This window comes from Oncorhynchus clarkii, chromosome 1 (genome assembly GCF_045791955.1).
Source record: "Oncorhynchus clarkii lewisi isolate Uvic-CL-2024 chromosome 1, UVic_Ocla_1.0, whole genome shotgun sequence".
Classification (NCBI taxonomy): Eukaryota; Metazoa; Chordata; class Actinopteri; order Salmoniformes; family Salmonidae; genus Oncorhynchus; species Oncorhynchus clarkii.
In genome coordinates, this window is record NC_092147.1 from 33,189,161 (window position 1) to 33,205,090 (window position 15,930).

Genomic DNA, 15,930 nt, shown 5'->3' on the forward strand with positions numbered 1-15,930 from the left:
GTATACAGGTAGTTCCATGGTAAAAACTTTTTATTTCTGAGCTTTTTTATACTTCTCAGATATAGGACAGACATTTCAAGACATGCTTCCTTTTGATAAAAAAAATGTGCTCTCAGTTTTTCCATGTATGAAACAGTTATTCAATGCATTTCTATTGGCCCAAGGCCAAATTCAATGTTGCATCAAATCGTTTTTTATTTTTATTTTTAAATATATTTATTTTATACATACCAGGGGTCCTCAAATTCAAAATCAAAAAGAGACATTTTTCTTGGTATGACCATCTTAAAACAATTCCATATGTTAGTTTAGTAGTAGTCTCGCGTTGGCATACCTCCAAAGTCACATTGCTGTCACTCCTCTCTTGAATGGCAAAACCGGTTTGAATGGTCGGCTGGCTCCCAGCAGCAAGATTTTGATTGGATGGTGCAGGAGCAGATGTGGTCAAAGTAGTGGAATGGGGTAGTGGGTTTTAGGTTAGTTGGACGTTTTTTTTCTATTTATTTTTTTCTTACCTTTTCCCATTTTGTGTCACAAAGTATTATCGATATATATATTAGTCAAATTGGGGGGGTTAAATTCCAAAGAAGAAGAATAATGATGTCTGTTGTTGCTATGTCCATCACTGTTTTCAGACCAGGAATGACACACGTTACTTTATGCTAGTTTGCAACATTGCAGAAAAAAAACGTAATTCTGTTTTGTCAGAAGTGTGCTCTACAGACAAAATCGATGAGGTTTTAATCTACGATTTCCCTGCCATCCTCAACCTAGATTAAAATAATCCTCAAACACTGTTACAGATTTGCCTCTGATTGGGGCCTCCAAAATCACTAAATGCGCCCCTGTGTGTACAATTAATTATCAGGTAGAACAGACAACCAGTAGGCTCCGGATCTCGAGGGTAAGAGTTGAATACCCCTGCCCTAGTGAGTAATCCCAACTCCACTTTTACTTTGGCAATATGAATAGTGGACTTTTATTGTGAAAAATTTCGAAACGCCGTGCCCCGGAACTACTTTTTAGTGCTAATGACGAGACGCTAGCATTTTCCATTCGTACAGTCCGGACGCTAACAGCAATGTGTATTTTTTTTATTAGCTTAGCTAATTATCATTTTAACAGAAGTAACCCAGTTGTAGCAGTGAATTGTCATATAGCGTCGAATAGTGAATATTAGCTACATCTACCCGGTCTTTGAGAGGATAACCTTCCTGCCATGTTTGGGAGAGAGGCGGAGGTCAGGCGCGCGGGCTGTCAACAATGTCCAGCTGAAAAAACGCTACTGGGTCCCCAACTTTCCCGTAAGTCATAGTCCTGGTAACGACACTCTGACGTCTAATGACATAGCTAGCCAACTTGCTTAATGTGTTATCTACCTATGCTGTTTTTAACAGATGTCAATTTTGTGGGGCGACCCGGTCGCACAGAAATGGCTATCTACGCATGTCACTGTCAACTGCAATGCCGTAACGCTAGCTAACTTGTAGCTAGCTACTGGTGGGCTGGACACCCGAATATGTGTGCGTTTTTTTCCTGATAACTAGTTCATTGCATCCACCATGGAGCCCAGTTTCATAATATTACCATATGTCCCAGCTGCTTGCCATAGTTTGAAGTAATCATTGAAAAATGTGCATTATTTAGGGAATTTTTCAACCTATTTAGGGCATTGAGTTAATAAAGCTGCATACAAACATGGTCTGTTTTTTGCTTTCTTGAGTCAGGCAGGTGATTTCTGTGGGGGAGCCAGCGGAAAATACTGAGCGAAGGGGTTGGTAATGTTTTCTAGTTGCTCCTTGATTGGCTCAGTGTTCTGTCACTCAATGGGGACACTACTTCACTGCCAAATCTAAGGGTAGAGCTCGAAAATTCAAGTCCCTTGGGTGCTGCCATAGAGTTATAATAGAAGTGCCCATCCAAGAAGGCTCAAGGTCATTGGCCACAGATAAAATGACATCAAATCACTTATAGCTACAGTAGCTTTGATTAGACTGGTCTGAGGCACTGCATCTCAGTGCAAGAGGTGTCACTACAGTTCCTGGTTTGAATCCAGGCTGTATCACATCCGGCCGTGATTGGGAGTCCCATAGGGTGGCGCACAGTTGGCCCAGTGTCGTCCGGGTTTGGCCGGGGTAGGCCGTCATTGTAAATAAGAATTTGTTCTTAACTGACTTGCCTAGTTAAATAAAGGTTACACACACACACTGCCCCAAAAGTAATTTAGTTGGCATTTACGTATGTCCCCATTACCAGCAAAACATAATCAAAACCTATTTATTTCACTTACTTGCTGTTTCGTTGTTCAGTCGTTTCATTCTCATCCAGGATTTCTATGGAACGCCGTTTGGGTCTTTGCATGTCAAAAAAGATACATGTCAAATAACACTATTTGACGTGTCTAATAACACTATTTGACCAATCAGGACCTGAATATGACTGCACGTCACATAATAATTTAACACGTTCATACATTTTTTACGTAGTTATTACACATTTATTACACTCACTCGTATTTCATGTCACAACGATTCATCGATACGTATGCTATGATGCTGGTGAAGTTGTCTCGCACACCTACAGTGCTGGTCATAAAAAAAAGTTAGCTAGCTCATGGATGCAAACAATGTTCTTCCCCAAAAACATAGCAAAACGACATCTGTTTCAGTAGCTAGCTATAGCTATGTGTCATCTAAAATAACCCTAATTTATAAGACGGTTCTTATTTGATTAATGGTGGTCGAACCCATCTATGTGTAGCTAGCCACAATAAGGATTAGCCACAATAGTGGACAATGTGGTTAGCCTTCAAAATAAAGTATGTCATTGACAGTGATGCAAATTAATACAAATAGTAGAATTATGCCATAATTGAATAGATAATGCTAAACGAGGTTGGAATGTTGTTTATATAAAATCAACAAAAGACAATTTGTCTATTTGACATCTGTTGAAATCAGTCGATGTATTATACTTTAAAATTGCGCTGGGGGCATACTTATTTCACTGTACAGTCTTACCTATGGATTGTGGATCAATGACATGGGGTATCAGTCTACTCAGTGACACCCAGAGAACATTAGCATCGTAGCTCTTATTGCGGGACTCTGAAACAACTGTGAATCGAGCCACCTTTATTGTCAACCTATGTGTATTGAACACTATTCCTGAGGAAAAACAATAATGCGTGGATGTTTTGGAGTCTGGTAACTCTGAGGAGGACATTGGGAAAAAATTGCTTGGGTATCGAGTAGACCATTTCATTGATCCCCAATCCTTAGGTAAAGCTGTACAGTGCAATATGAATCTCAATACACACACTAGGCTGACTGGGGAGGTGATTTCACACAGTCACAGTCTGGCGATAAGAGCTACAGCGCTAATATTTGCATTAACTCTTCACAGTTGTGTTCTGTTAGTGTTACCGAGTAGACTGATACCCCATTCCATTGCTTCACAGTCCAACCTTGTTTAACATTATCTAGTCTAAATATGGCATGATTCCACCAATTGTTAGCACATGCATCACTTTCAAAGAGGTACTTTTGTTTTGAAGTCCAACCGCAAATTCCATTATTGTGCCTAATCCTTATTGTGGCTAGCTTCACAACACATAACCCGGTCCGGTCTAGCCTCACTAGCCAGATGAAGCTAGCTAACTGCTTATAATGTCAGCTTTGGGCAACAGAGTTACGTAGCTGGCTAGCTATTTATTTTCATGAACTGAAGCTTATTTAATGCTTCAAATAGTGTTATTTGAAGTGTATCTTTTTTGACACGCAAAGACCCAAATGGCGTTCCATAGTATGTTGTGAATCTAATAGCAGTGACGCTATTACTGTGTAACTCCTGTAGGGCAACATCTGAAAAATTGCTCACTTGGTAGTGTGTACCGGTGCTCGACCAGTCGCGAAAGCCCACATCACCCACAGAGATTGGTTTATTGTCAAGGGCAATGAATTCCATTATCTTGGAGTTAATGGATTTTGCCTTTGAGTTGTCTCGCTGAAATTTCCTTACTCTTTCAAATGACTGCTCGACTTGTTGACTGCTCGATCCACACAGCAAACATTGTAGGCTAGGTTAGAAATCCTGTGTTGCACGTGTAGCGCAAAATTTTACGTGGCGTCATTACATTTACCTACGTTGTATAGGTATGCATGTCTGAGTTGACATCGGTTTTGCACATCGGCGTTACGCTAGACATCGGACCGATACCGATGTTGCTAATATTGTCCGTTTTCCGATATGTTCACCAATTATATCCTGAATCCCTGAGGTAACTCTGTTCAATATTGGCTAAATATAAGCGAAGATAAAAAGAGAGTGGATTTATTTGTAGAGTGGATTTATGACGTTACCTTATCCTCGTGAGATTTACACGGGTATCAAAACGCAGAGGCGGTTTAAGCACGAAACACAGACCTTATTTGAAGTAGATCAAGACATTCTCTATGGAAGACATGAACGGTAAAATAACGAAGGAACCCCTTTCAAGTTCAGCCGCAAGTTATTACAGGAATTATAACGCGTTGACTATGTCTTTGACTATTACGAGCCTGCTGCTGCCTACCACCCCTCAGTCAGACTGCTCTATCAAATATCAAATCATAGACTTAACTATAATAAACACACAGAAATACGAGCCTTAGGTCAAATCCGGAAACTATCACCTCGAAAACTAAACGTTTATTCTGTTCTGTATTTTATCTAACGGGTGGCATCCATGAGTCTAAATATTCTTGTTACATTGCACAACCTTCAATGTTATGTCATAATTACGTAAAATTCTGGCAAATTAGTTCGCAAATAGCCAGGTGGCCCAAACTGTTGCATATACCCTGACTCTGCGTGCAATGAACGCAAGAGAAGTGACACAATTTCACCTGGTTAATATTGCCTGCTAACCTGGATTTCTTTTAGCTAAATAGGCAGGTTTAAAAATATATACTTGTGTATTGATTTAAAAAAAGGCATTGATGTTTATGGTTAAGTACACATTGGAGCTCCGACAGTTGTTGATTGATTGATTTTTTTATAAGATAAGTTTAATGCTAGCTAGCAAATTACCTTGGTTTACTGCATTCGCGCAACAGGCAGGCTCCTCGTGAGGCAGGTGGTTAGAGCCTTGGACTAGTTAACTGCAAGGTTGCAAGATTGGATCCCCCGAGCTGATAAGGTAAAAATTTGTCGTTCTGCCTCGTTCCTAGGCCGTCATTGAAAATAAGAATGTTCTAATCTGACTTGCCTAGTTAAATAAAGATTAAATAAATGTGTAAAAAAAAAAAATCTGATTGTTATGAAAACTTGAAATCGGCCCTAATTAATTGGCCATTCCGATTAATCGGTCGACCTCTAGTAACTACAACCTAAAACTTCTTAACTGGGAATATTGAAGACTCATGTTAAAAGGAACCACCAGCTTTCATATGTTCTGAGCAAGGAACTTAAACGTTAGCTGTTTTACATGGCAGATATTACACTTTTACTTTCTTCTCCAACACTGTGTTTTTGCATTATTTTAACCAAATTGAACATGTTTCATTATTTATTTGAGACTAAATTGATTTTATTTATGTATTCTATTACCGTAAGTTAAAATAAGTGTTCATTCAGTATTGTTGTAATTGTCATTATAAAAAAAAAATATATATTATATATGAGTTGCAGGGTCCTTATCCTAGTGATGCGCTTCCTGGGCGCTATGGTGTTGAACGCTGAGCTGTAGTCAATGAACAGCATTCTCCCATAGGTGTTCCTTTTGTCCAGGTGGGAAAGCGTCATCTGTGGATCTGTTGGGGTGGAATGAGAATTGGTGTGGGTCTAGCGTATCAGAGAGGGTGCTGTTGATGTAATTCATGACCAGCCTTTCAAAGCACTTCATGGCTACCTACGTGAGTGCTACTGGGTGGGTAACCATTTAGGCAGATTACCTTCACTTCCTTGGGCCAAGGGACTATGGTGGTCTGCTTGAAAGAAGTAGGTATTACAGACTCGGTCAGGGAGAGGTTAAAAATGTCAGTGAAGACACTTGCCAGTTGGTCAGCACATGCTCGGAGTACAAGTCCTGGTAATCTGTCTGGCCACGTGGCTTTGTGAATGTTGACCTGTTTTAAAGGTCTTGATCACATCGGCTACTGAGAGCGTTATCACACAGTCGTCCAGAACAGCTGGTGCTCTCGTGCATGCTTCAGTGTTGCTTGCCTCGAAGCGAGCATAATAGGCATTTAGCTTGTCTAGTAGGCTCGCGTTACTGGGCAGTTCGCGTCTGGCTTTCCCTTTGTAGTCCATATTAGTTTAAGCCCTGCCACATCCGACGAACGTCAGAGCTGGTGTAGTAGGATTCAATCTTAATCCTGTATTGATGCTTTGCTTGTTTTATGGTTCGTCTGAGGATTTCTTATAAGCTTCCAGATTGGTGTCTCGCTCCTTGAAAGCGGCAGCTCTAGCCTTTAGCTCGTTGCAGATGTTGCCTGTAATCCATGGCTTCTGTTTGGGATATGTACGTACGGTCACTGAGGGGACGACGTCGTCGATGCAACTTATTGATGAAGCCGATGACTGAGGTGGTATACTCATCAATGCCATTGGATGAATCCCGGGAACATATTCCAGTCTGTGCTAGCAAAACAGTCCTGTAGCATAGCATCCACGTCATCTGACCACTTCCGTATTGTGAGTCACTGGTATTTCCTGTTTTAGCTTGTGAACAGGAATCAGGAGGATAGAATTATGGTTAGATTTGCCAAATGGAGAGCGTTGTATGCATATCTATGTGTGGAGTAAAGGTGGTCTAGAGTTTTTTTCCCCCTCTGGTTGTACATGTGACATGCTGGTAAAACTGATTTAAATGTGCCTGCATTACAGTCCCCGGCCACTAGGAGCGCCACTTCTGGATGAGCATTTTCTTGTTTGCTTATGGCCTTATAGAGTTGGTTGAGTGTGGTCTTAGTGCCAGCATCGGTCTGTGGTGGTAAATACACGGCTACTAATAATATACACTGCTCAAAAAAATAAAGGGAACACTTAAACAACACAATGTAACTCCAAGTCAATCACACTTCTGGTTCTGCAGGTGGTGACCACAGACCACTTCTCAGTTCCTATGCTTCCTGACTGATGTTTTGGTCACTTTTGAATGCTGGCGGTGCTTTCACTCTAGTGGTAGCATGAGACGGAGTCTACAACCCACACAAGTGGCTCAGGTAGTGCAGCTCATCCAGGATGGCTCATCAATGTGAGCTGTGGCAAGAAGGTTTGCTGTGTCTGTCAGCGTAGTGTCCAGAGCATGGAGGCGCTACCAGGAGACAGGCCAGTACATCAGGAGACGTGGAGGAGGCCGTAGGAGGGCAACAACCCAGCAGCAGGACCGCTACCTCCGCCTTTGTGCAAGGAGGAGCACTGCCAGAGCCCTGCAAAATGACCTCCAGCAGGCCACAAATGTGCATGTGTCTGCTCAAACGGTCAGAATCAGACTCCATGAGGGTGGTACGAGGGCCCGACGTCCACAGGTGGGGGTTGTGCTTACAGCCCAACACCATGCAGGACGTTTGGCATTTGCCAGAGAACACCAAGATTGGCACATTCGCCACTGGCGCCCTGTGCTTTTCACAGATGAAAGCAGGTTCACTCTGAGCACATGTGACAGACGTGACAGAGTCTGGAGACGCCGTGGAGAACGTTGCACGTTGCACCACAGACTGTCCAGGAGTTGGTGGATGCTTTAGTCCAGGTCTGGGAGGAGATCCTTCAGGAGACCATCCGCCACCTCATCAGGAGCATGCCCAGGCGTTGTAGGGAGGTCATACAGGCAGGAGGAGGCCACACACACTACTGAGCCTCATTTTGACTTGTTTTAAGGACATTACAAAGTTGGATCAGCCTGTAGTGTGGTTTTCCACTTTAATTTTGAGTGTGACTCCAAATCCAGACCGCCATGGGTTTATAAATTTGATTTCCATTGATAATTTTTGTGTGATTTTGTTGTTAGCACATTCAACTATGTAAAGAAAAAAGTATTTAATAAGAATATTTCATTCATTCAGATCTAGGATGTTATTTTAGTGTTCCCTTTATTTTTTTGAGCAGTGTAGATAGTGTGGTCTACACCTTATTGTAAGGTACTCTACCTCAGGTGTGCAATACCTCGAGACTTCTTTACTCCTCACTTTTCTATTTTTCGAGTTATTCCTACTCTTTAAATGTCAGCAACCTATGTCACCTGACCACGTGCCCATGTCAGGGCCAAACAGAACTGTCAGCATTCTTAGCAGCACAACTGCAGTGTGACCTTAGGTTTGTTAGCTCATTAATGAATTAATCTTTTATCATGGTCTGATGAATACAGGTAAACAGTACACGTGTTGGCATTGTAATAATGGAAAAGATGGAGACCCGTGCACTGTTGAAAAAATCATACGTTTTAAACTGAGGCTTGAATGCAAAATAAAGATGTTTATTAAAACATCTTGGTGCCCATCAAATCATAGTGCATAAATGAAAGGATTTAAACATTCCTTCGACAGTGTGCAGGTCTCCATCTCTTCCAGTATTCTTATTTTGACTCCTACGCACCTGGAACAGACACTTCAGTAAAAATGATCTTAAGAGTGCAGACAACCTCTTATTTAGGCATAATATTGAAATGATTTACCTTTTAATTATTGCATCTGCAGGTTAAGACAAAGCTGAATCATGCCGGGGAAGCTGAAAGCTAAGATTGTGGCAGGGCGCCACTTACCTGTCATGGACAGAGCCAGTGACCTCACTGATGCCTTTGTAGAGGTGAGCATCCTGAAAAACATCAGGTCAACATAATCCTACAACCATTTCAACACGTACAGTATACACTGTGTTCCAGTGCTGCAGTCCTAGCATTGTGGTGTTCTTCATTGATGTTCTTACAGGTCAAGTTTGGCAACACAACTTTCAAAACGGACGTCTTCCCCAAGTCACTTAACCCACAGTGGAACTCAGAGTGGTTCAAATTTGAGGTAAAATGTCTGGATATGGCTTCTTGACTTATTCTCTGTGAAATTAGTTGCAGGAGGTATTTGTGAATGGCATTGGATTACAGTGTAAATATGCTACAGTCAACATGATAGTCCTGTATCCTTGTTTCATCAACTTTGTCACCCTTCCTGTAGGTGGATGATGAGGACTTACAGGATGAGCCATTACAAATCACAGTGTTGGACCATGACACTTACAGTGCCAACGATGCAATAGGGAAGGTCTACATTGACATCGACCCTCTGCTCTCCTGCGAGGCTGCTACTGTCATTTCTGGATGGTTACCCATCTACGACACTATACACGGTGCGTTTTTTATAGGGTCTTTCTATTTGATTTCAATCACTTTTTGACTATCACTTTTTGATGTATTTGTCCATGGTCAGAAAGTGACTTTTTTCACCTCATTGCCAAAACATTCAGAAGATGGAGGTGCTCTAAGTTGACCCATTTTGCACACCCCACCATGAGACATCCAGTTCTTCATCACTGGAACATTTTTACTTTGATATAATTTAAAAGCTTATACATAAACATTTTAAAAAAAGCTTGGATGGAAAGCTTGTATCAAAAGTCAAAAAGTCATCACAGGGAATTGTACAAGATCATTCCATTTGACTATCTACCATGCTATACACTGAGTCTGTTATATAGTACCCCATCTGACACTAATGATGTCAGTCATTTACTTCCCCATCAAAAGGTGCATGGCTACAGTGGGACTTGTTAGATATAGAGCCAGGACTCTAAAGGAACACACAGTGTTCTCTGTGTAACAGCCTGTTAATGCATGTTGTTGCTCTCTGCTGTAAAAATAACTGCCTTACTAAAAGCTGTTCTTTAACTGTGTCTGTTGGGTCATGATGATGTAGTTCCTGTCTTCCTGGTGTCAGAGGGGACAGTAACGAGTTATTGAAGAGTTGGGGTTTCTAGGGTTAGGTGCTGTTTCTGACTGGTAGTAATGTTTCTGTTGATCTCCTCTCTTGCAGGTATCAGAGGGGAGATTAATGTTCTGGTGAAGGTGGATCTCTTCAATGACCTGAACCGCTTCAGACAGTCCTCTTGTGGTGTCAAATTCTTCTGCAGTGAGTCTGGTTCGCTATGTGGCTGTACTATAGTAGAGATGAGGTCTAGTCACAAGAAATTACGATAATGTGTGTGTTTATGCACGTCTCTGTGTGTTAGCAACGTCCATCCCGAGGTGTTACCGTGTGGCACTGGTCCATGGCTTTGTTGAGGAGCTGGTGGTGAACGAGGACCCAGAGTACCAGTGGATTGACCGCATCAGAACCCCCAGAGCTTCAAACGAGGCCCGACAGAGACTCATCTCTCTCATGTCTGGTACATAGCACCACTATCAAACACTCTATATATACACTCCCCTATGTTTTTATTTGTTCAGTGAAGTGAAAATGTTTAATTGGTCTCTATACTCCAGCATTTTGGAAATGAGATCAAATGTTTTATGAGGCGTCAGTACAGGAGTGTCACCCTTATATTTGAGGATATTTTCGTGTCTTCAGAAAGTTTTCTTACCCCTTGGCTTATTCCACATTTTGTTGTTACAGCCTGAATTCAAAATAGATGACATTTATATTTTCTCATCCATCTACACATAATACCCCACAATGCCCAAGTGAAAACATGTTTTTAGAACTTTGCTAATTTATTTAAAATCCTGTTTCCATTGATCATCCTTGATTATCCTACAACTTGGAGTCCACTTGTGGTAAATTCAATTGATTGGACATGATTTGGAAAGGCATCTTCCAGAAGGACAACCATCTCTGCAGCGCTCTACCGATCAGGCCTTTGTGGTAGAGTAGCCAGACGGAAGCCACTCCTCAGTAGAATGCACATGACGGCCTGCTTGGAGTTTGCCAAAAGGCACCTAAACGATTCTCTGGTCTGATGAAACAAAGGTTGAACTCTTTGGCCTGAATGCCAAGCGTTACGTCTGGAGGAAACCTGGCACCATCCCTATCAAGCGGTGTGAAAGGAAGGCCTGGAAAATTGTTAACGACTCCAGCCACCCAAGTCATAGACTGTTACTCTGCCTCCGCAAGGCAAGCGTTACCGGTGGATCAAGTCTGACACCAAACAAGCTCCTGAACAGGCTCCTGAACATTCCCAAGCGATAAGACTGCTAAAAAGAGAAACTAAATGGTTACACTGATTATTGACGTTGACACTTGTGTGTTAGTGTCTCTATGCAAACTCGCATGACTCTACACTCACTCACTCATGCACGCATACACTCCTGAGGCTCTCACATAAGATGCTTACACATTTATACTGACTCTACACACACTCACGTACAATCATCATGTACACTGCTGCTACTCTGTTTATCATATGTCCTGATGCTTAGTCACCTTACCCCTATACATATTACATCAAAACCCAGGGAACATTCAAGGCCGTTATGAAGGCTACAACCTTCAGACTGTTGTAATGGATATTACAGGTGCACAAGCAGGACACAGTCCCTAAACATTGCATTGGAGCAAAAACAATCTGAGTTTTGTGTGATGATGTAGGCTAATCTTTGAAGTTGCTTCCGTATTGTATCCATTAGTCAGAGTTGCTGAAAAAGAACACTACTACTTTGACTGCCTGTCTGCATCCTGCTTAGCCAATGTTTGCAATGTTGATTAAAACATAACTAGACTGCTTGTCTGTCTTTCTTGTGTTTGATATGCTGTCTAGATAGCTGCATGTAACTCCCCACTTGAGTTTTGCATTGAGGCAAAAAACTATCTGCGAGTTTGTATGAACATGTTCATATTTTTTGTGTACAACATGTAGCCCAACTCCCCTCTTGAAAAAGGACCATGGAATTGCACTTATGCTTAATAGCCTACTGAAGCATGGAAGTTTGACGGGCTACACCAGACAAAGGCGTTCATTGCCGGTCAAGGACAGGGAAGCGGCAGTGGAGCACTGAGCAGCAGCTACGTTTAAAAAAAATCCTTTGCAAGAACAGAAATCTCTGTATCCTTAGCCACGGCAAATCAGGTTTCCAGAAAATCCAGAACCTCAGCCACTCCATTAAATTAAACCTTCTCTTCTTTTGTGTTTGTGTGTAGGTGAGCTGCAGAGGAAGATAGGTCTGAAAGTGTTGGAGATGGGTGGTAATGCGGTGGTGGGGTACCTGCAGTGCTTTGATCTGGAGGGAGAGTCAGGTCTGGTGGTCCGAGCCATCGGCACCGCCTGCACTCTGGACAAACTCAGCCCTGGGACGGCTCCCAACACTACCACACACACCAACACACACACACTCCCCAACACCGCCCCCACATCCAATGCCTGCAACTCTCCTTCCAAGGACAGCAAAGAGTGAGTATTGAGTAATCGCATGAACATGGAGCCTGTGTGTGCATGGGAGAGAGGGAGAGAGAGTATCTGTCTCCTGCCATTGTACTGACTTCTGTTTGTGTTTTTGGGGCTCTCAACATTTTTGGTCTATTTTAGGGCTGGGCAGTATACTGTATTTTACTATTTACCGGTATTGATGCACGGACCGGTTTGGATTTTTTCTTTACCCTCCTATAATGGTATTTCAATACTTGTGTTGTTAAATGTGATAGGGAAATCTGGGGCTTGTAATGTCAGTTTTTATAGTTTGCTCCGTTTGCTACTTGAGTTGTCTTTCTCCTATCGTCCAGCTGCGTGCCGCTTTCCAAACCAAGCCCTGGCCCCTGTCACACAAGGAAAGAGCAGTTGTTTGACCACTGAGTCACAAGCATTTTTTTGCTGTTCAGTCTGCATGGTCAGATAGATGCAACAAGATGTTGGTGACATGCTACTTTCCACAAGCGTTCTATAAGTACACTATTAGTTTGTGTATCTTACTGTCTGCTAGTTTGTAATTTCTTAGGAAGTTAGCCGCTAATGCTAATCACAAGTTAGTTGGTGGGCTAAATGTACTCAGAGCAAGCATGTTGTTTGTGCAACGGTGTATTCTAAATTAAAGAAGAATAGGCAAAGCATAAATATGTTAGCTAGCTTGCTACATGAGGTAAGAAACCATGTAATGTAACATTACAATTATGGTCATCTGTCAATAATTCCTCCCCGGCTTATTCATTCGTTCAAACAACTATGTACTCATTGTGCTTCCCACTATATTCCAACTATTTAATTAGAATTATATTTCCATGATTCCAACAGTTCACCAATTAACTAGGCCTAGATTCTTTGCCCGTATCATGCTGCCTTGCATGGCACAGTGTGGAAATGCTGAAATTGATTAAATGTTTTTTAGTTTGAAGTTGGATTTAACAATATAAAACAGAGTGGAGAAAGCCCCATTGAAATCACTTCATTTGTGTTGCCACCCTAATGTCATTAACCACTCATCAAGCATGTAAAGTTATTGTATTATTCAAAAACATAAAATACAGTCATACCATAAAATAAATTGGAAAAAATATTGTGATATGATATTTTGGCTGTATTGCCCAGCCCTAGTGTTTGTGTATTATAATCATGTGACATGGCTACATTCCTTATCTGGGACATACACACAGCCCCCCTCCCTGTACAGCCGCCTCCTCTCTCTCTCTCTCTCTCTAGTGAGTTCTAGATGAGTTATATGTCTGAGGGCTGTGCATGAGCTTGTTACTGCTAGTGCATGGTCAGAGAGGAATGGAAAGGGAATGGAGGGAGGGATGAAAGGAGGTAGGGTGGGTGCCCGATGCAAGCATTTTCTTTAGCTACAGCATGTTAAAATGCAAAAGGAGGGGGTAGAGAACCTCATATTTTGTCTTGTCTTTTGTTGTACTCTATTTTTCTTTGCTGCAATGTTGTGGTGTGTTGTGTTTCTCTTCTTCTCTACCTTTGCTGCACACGGATTGGCTCTTCTCTTGCTGTGTGCGTTTGGATTCGTCCACTCTGTCCGTCTCTGCGTGGTGAATGGTTCAGGTCTCCCCTGGCCCACGGATGTCGCTCCACCCACAACAGCCCTGTCCACTCAACCTGCAGCTCTCAGAGACTGTCCCACTCCCAGAACTTCTCTGTCTCTGTCCCTACTCTGGTCTTCACTGGTACGGACAGAGAAAAAGAGGGAGAGTGAAGGAGGGAGGGAAAGAGGAAGGCTGATCGTTACTGGTTCAGAGTGAGAGAGAGAGAGAAGGGGATTGAGGGAGAGAAATATTGTCCCAGAACTTCTGTGTTCCTACATGGGTCTTCACTGGTACATAGGGAGGGAGGGAGAGATTATTAAAGAGATGTAAGGAGAGAGGTGAAGGGGGGTGGAAAGGGAAAGCCAGAGCAAGGGACAGAGAAACGAGAGATAATTACCACCCCCTTCCTAAAAAAAACAAGTAACAAGGAGAACCCCTTCTTCCTTGCCATTAGATGAGAAGATGGTGACATCCAGCCCCAAACTCTTCCTGTGCCGCCCTCAGCCAATCATAGAGCCCCTACAGGCAGAGCCGCACCCACTGTTGTACATTAGATACCCACCCAAGCAGATCCATCCCTTCCACCTTTCCTCAGCACCCGTCTTAGTCCAGTTTTAGTTCAGTCAACTTTATTTGTCTCCAAGGCGCAGTCACTCGGAAGCCTGTTGTGCTCAATTCCATTTCAATTCAGTCTATTCTGGTGGTGAATTGAAAATTCCACTCCAAGAAACTGCTCATTCCTTTGGTGTTGTGTTGGTATGGCCCATGTTGTGTGTGTGTGTGTGTTTCTGCCGTGCTTTCCTCCTCAGTTGGATACAGTTGTGATTCTGTTTGCCAGTGTTTCCCTTAGGATTTTTTTCAGCAGCGGTGGTAAAGTTTTTTTCTGGATCAAAATGGTGCTTAAATTGTGGGTGTTGTGAAAGTGTGTTAGTGGGTGTGGCCAATGGTGCGGTCTCCGACCCAAGATTTTAGAAGCCCTCTTGGCCGCAGAGACAAACTGTTGCTGTTTTAAAGCAGATTTCCTGCAATTCTACACATTTTGCCATGGCTTATGCAGTGTTCTTATGCTGAGTCACTTAAACATTATAACTAAATCAATGGGGGCCCCATGCCATGTAAATTTGGAAATGTAGTTTCTCCCTGACTGTTAGTTCTGAAAGAAAATCTTATATATAAAAAAATATACTGAACAAAAATATCAACGAGGCCTCCCGAGTGGTGCAGTGGTCTAAGGCACTGCATCACAGTGCTAGCTGTGCCACTAGAGATTCTGGGTTCGAATCCAGGCTCTGTCGCAGCCGAACATGACCGGGAGACCCATGGGCCGGTGCACAATTGACTAGGGGAGGGTTTGGCCGGCAGGGATGTCCTTGTCCCATCGCGCACTAGCAACTCCTGTGGCGGACCGGGCGCAGAGCTCGCTGACACGGTCGCCAGGTGCACAGTGTTTCCTCCGACACATTGGTGCGGCTGGCTTCCAGGTTAAGTGGGCGTTGTGTCAAGAGCAGTGCGGCTTGGTTGGGTTGTGTTTCGGAAGACGCACGGCTCTCGACATTGGCCTCTCCTGAGTCCGTACGGGAGTTGCAGCGATGAGACAAGACTGTAACTACCAATTGGATACCACACAATTGGGGAGAAAAAGGGCAAAAAAACAATTGGGGGGGAAAAAAGGGGTAAAAAAATATCAACGCTACATGTAAAGTGTTGGTCCCGTGTTTCATCAGCTGAAATAAAAGATCACAGAAATGTTCCATATGCACAAAAAGCTTATTTCTCTCACATTTTGTGCACCAATTTGTATACATCAAATCAAATCAAATTTTATTTGTCACATACACATGGTTAGCAGATGTTAATGCGAGTGTAGCGAAATGCTTGTGCTTCTAGTTCCGACAATGCAGTAATAACCAACAAGTAATCTAACTAACAATTCCAAAACTACTGTCTTATACACAGTGTAAGGGGATAAAGAATATGTACATAAGGATATATGAATGAGTGATGGTACAGA

The 15,930-nt window shown here is 42.5% G+C and overlaps 1 protein-coding gene across 16 annotated transcripts in view; it reads left to right on the forward strand.

Moving 5' to 3' along the window:
- Positions 1–981: 981 nt before the first annotated feature.
- LOC139406126 (C2 domain-containing protein 5-like) overlaps positions 982–15,930 on the forward strand; it is a 52,052-nt gene continuing 37,103 nt past the window's right edge. For 9 of the 16 annotated variants that reach the window (XM_071148616.1, XM_071148623.1, XM_071148644.1 and 6 more), the window contains exons 1-7: positions 1,042–1,304; positions 8,676–8,784; positions 8,907–8,993; positions 9,147–9,318; positions 10,002–10,097; positions 10,198–10,353; positions 12,102–12,351. In XM_071148616.1, the coding sequence (XP_071004717.1) occupies positions 8,695–8,784; positions 8,907–8,993; positions 9,147–9,318; positions 10,002–10,097; positions 10,198–10,353; positions 12,102–12,351 (851 nt within the window). In that variant the 5' untranslated portion in view covers positions 1,042–1,304; positions 8,676–8,694. Of the gene's footprint in view, positions 1,305–8,675; positions 8,785–8,906; positions 8,994–9,146; positions 9,319–10,001; positions 10,098–10,197; positions 10,354–12,101; positions 12,352–13,938; positions 14,061–15,930 lie in introns of all 16 variants that reach the window. The other 7 variants (XM_071148637.1, XM_071148667.1, XM_071148716.1 and 4 more) reach the window with 6 other exon arrangements.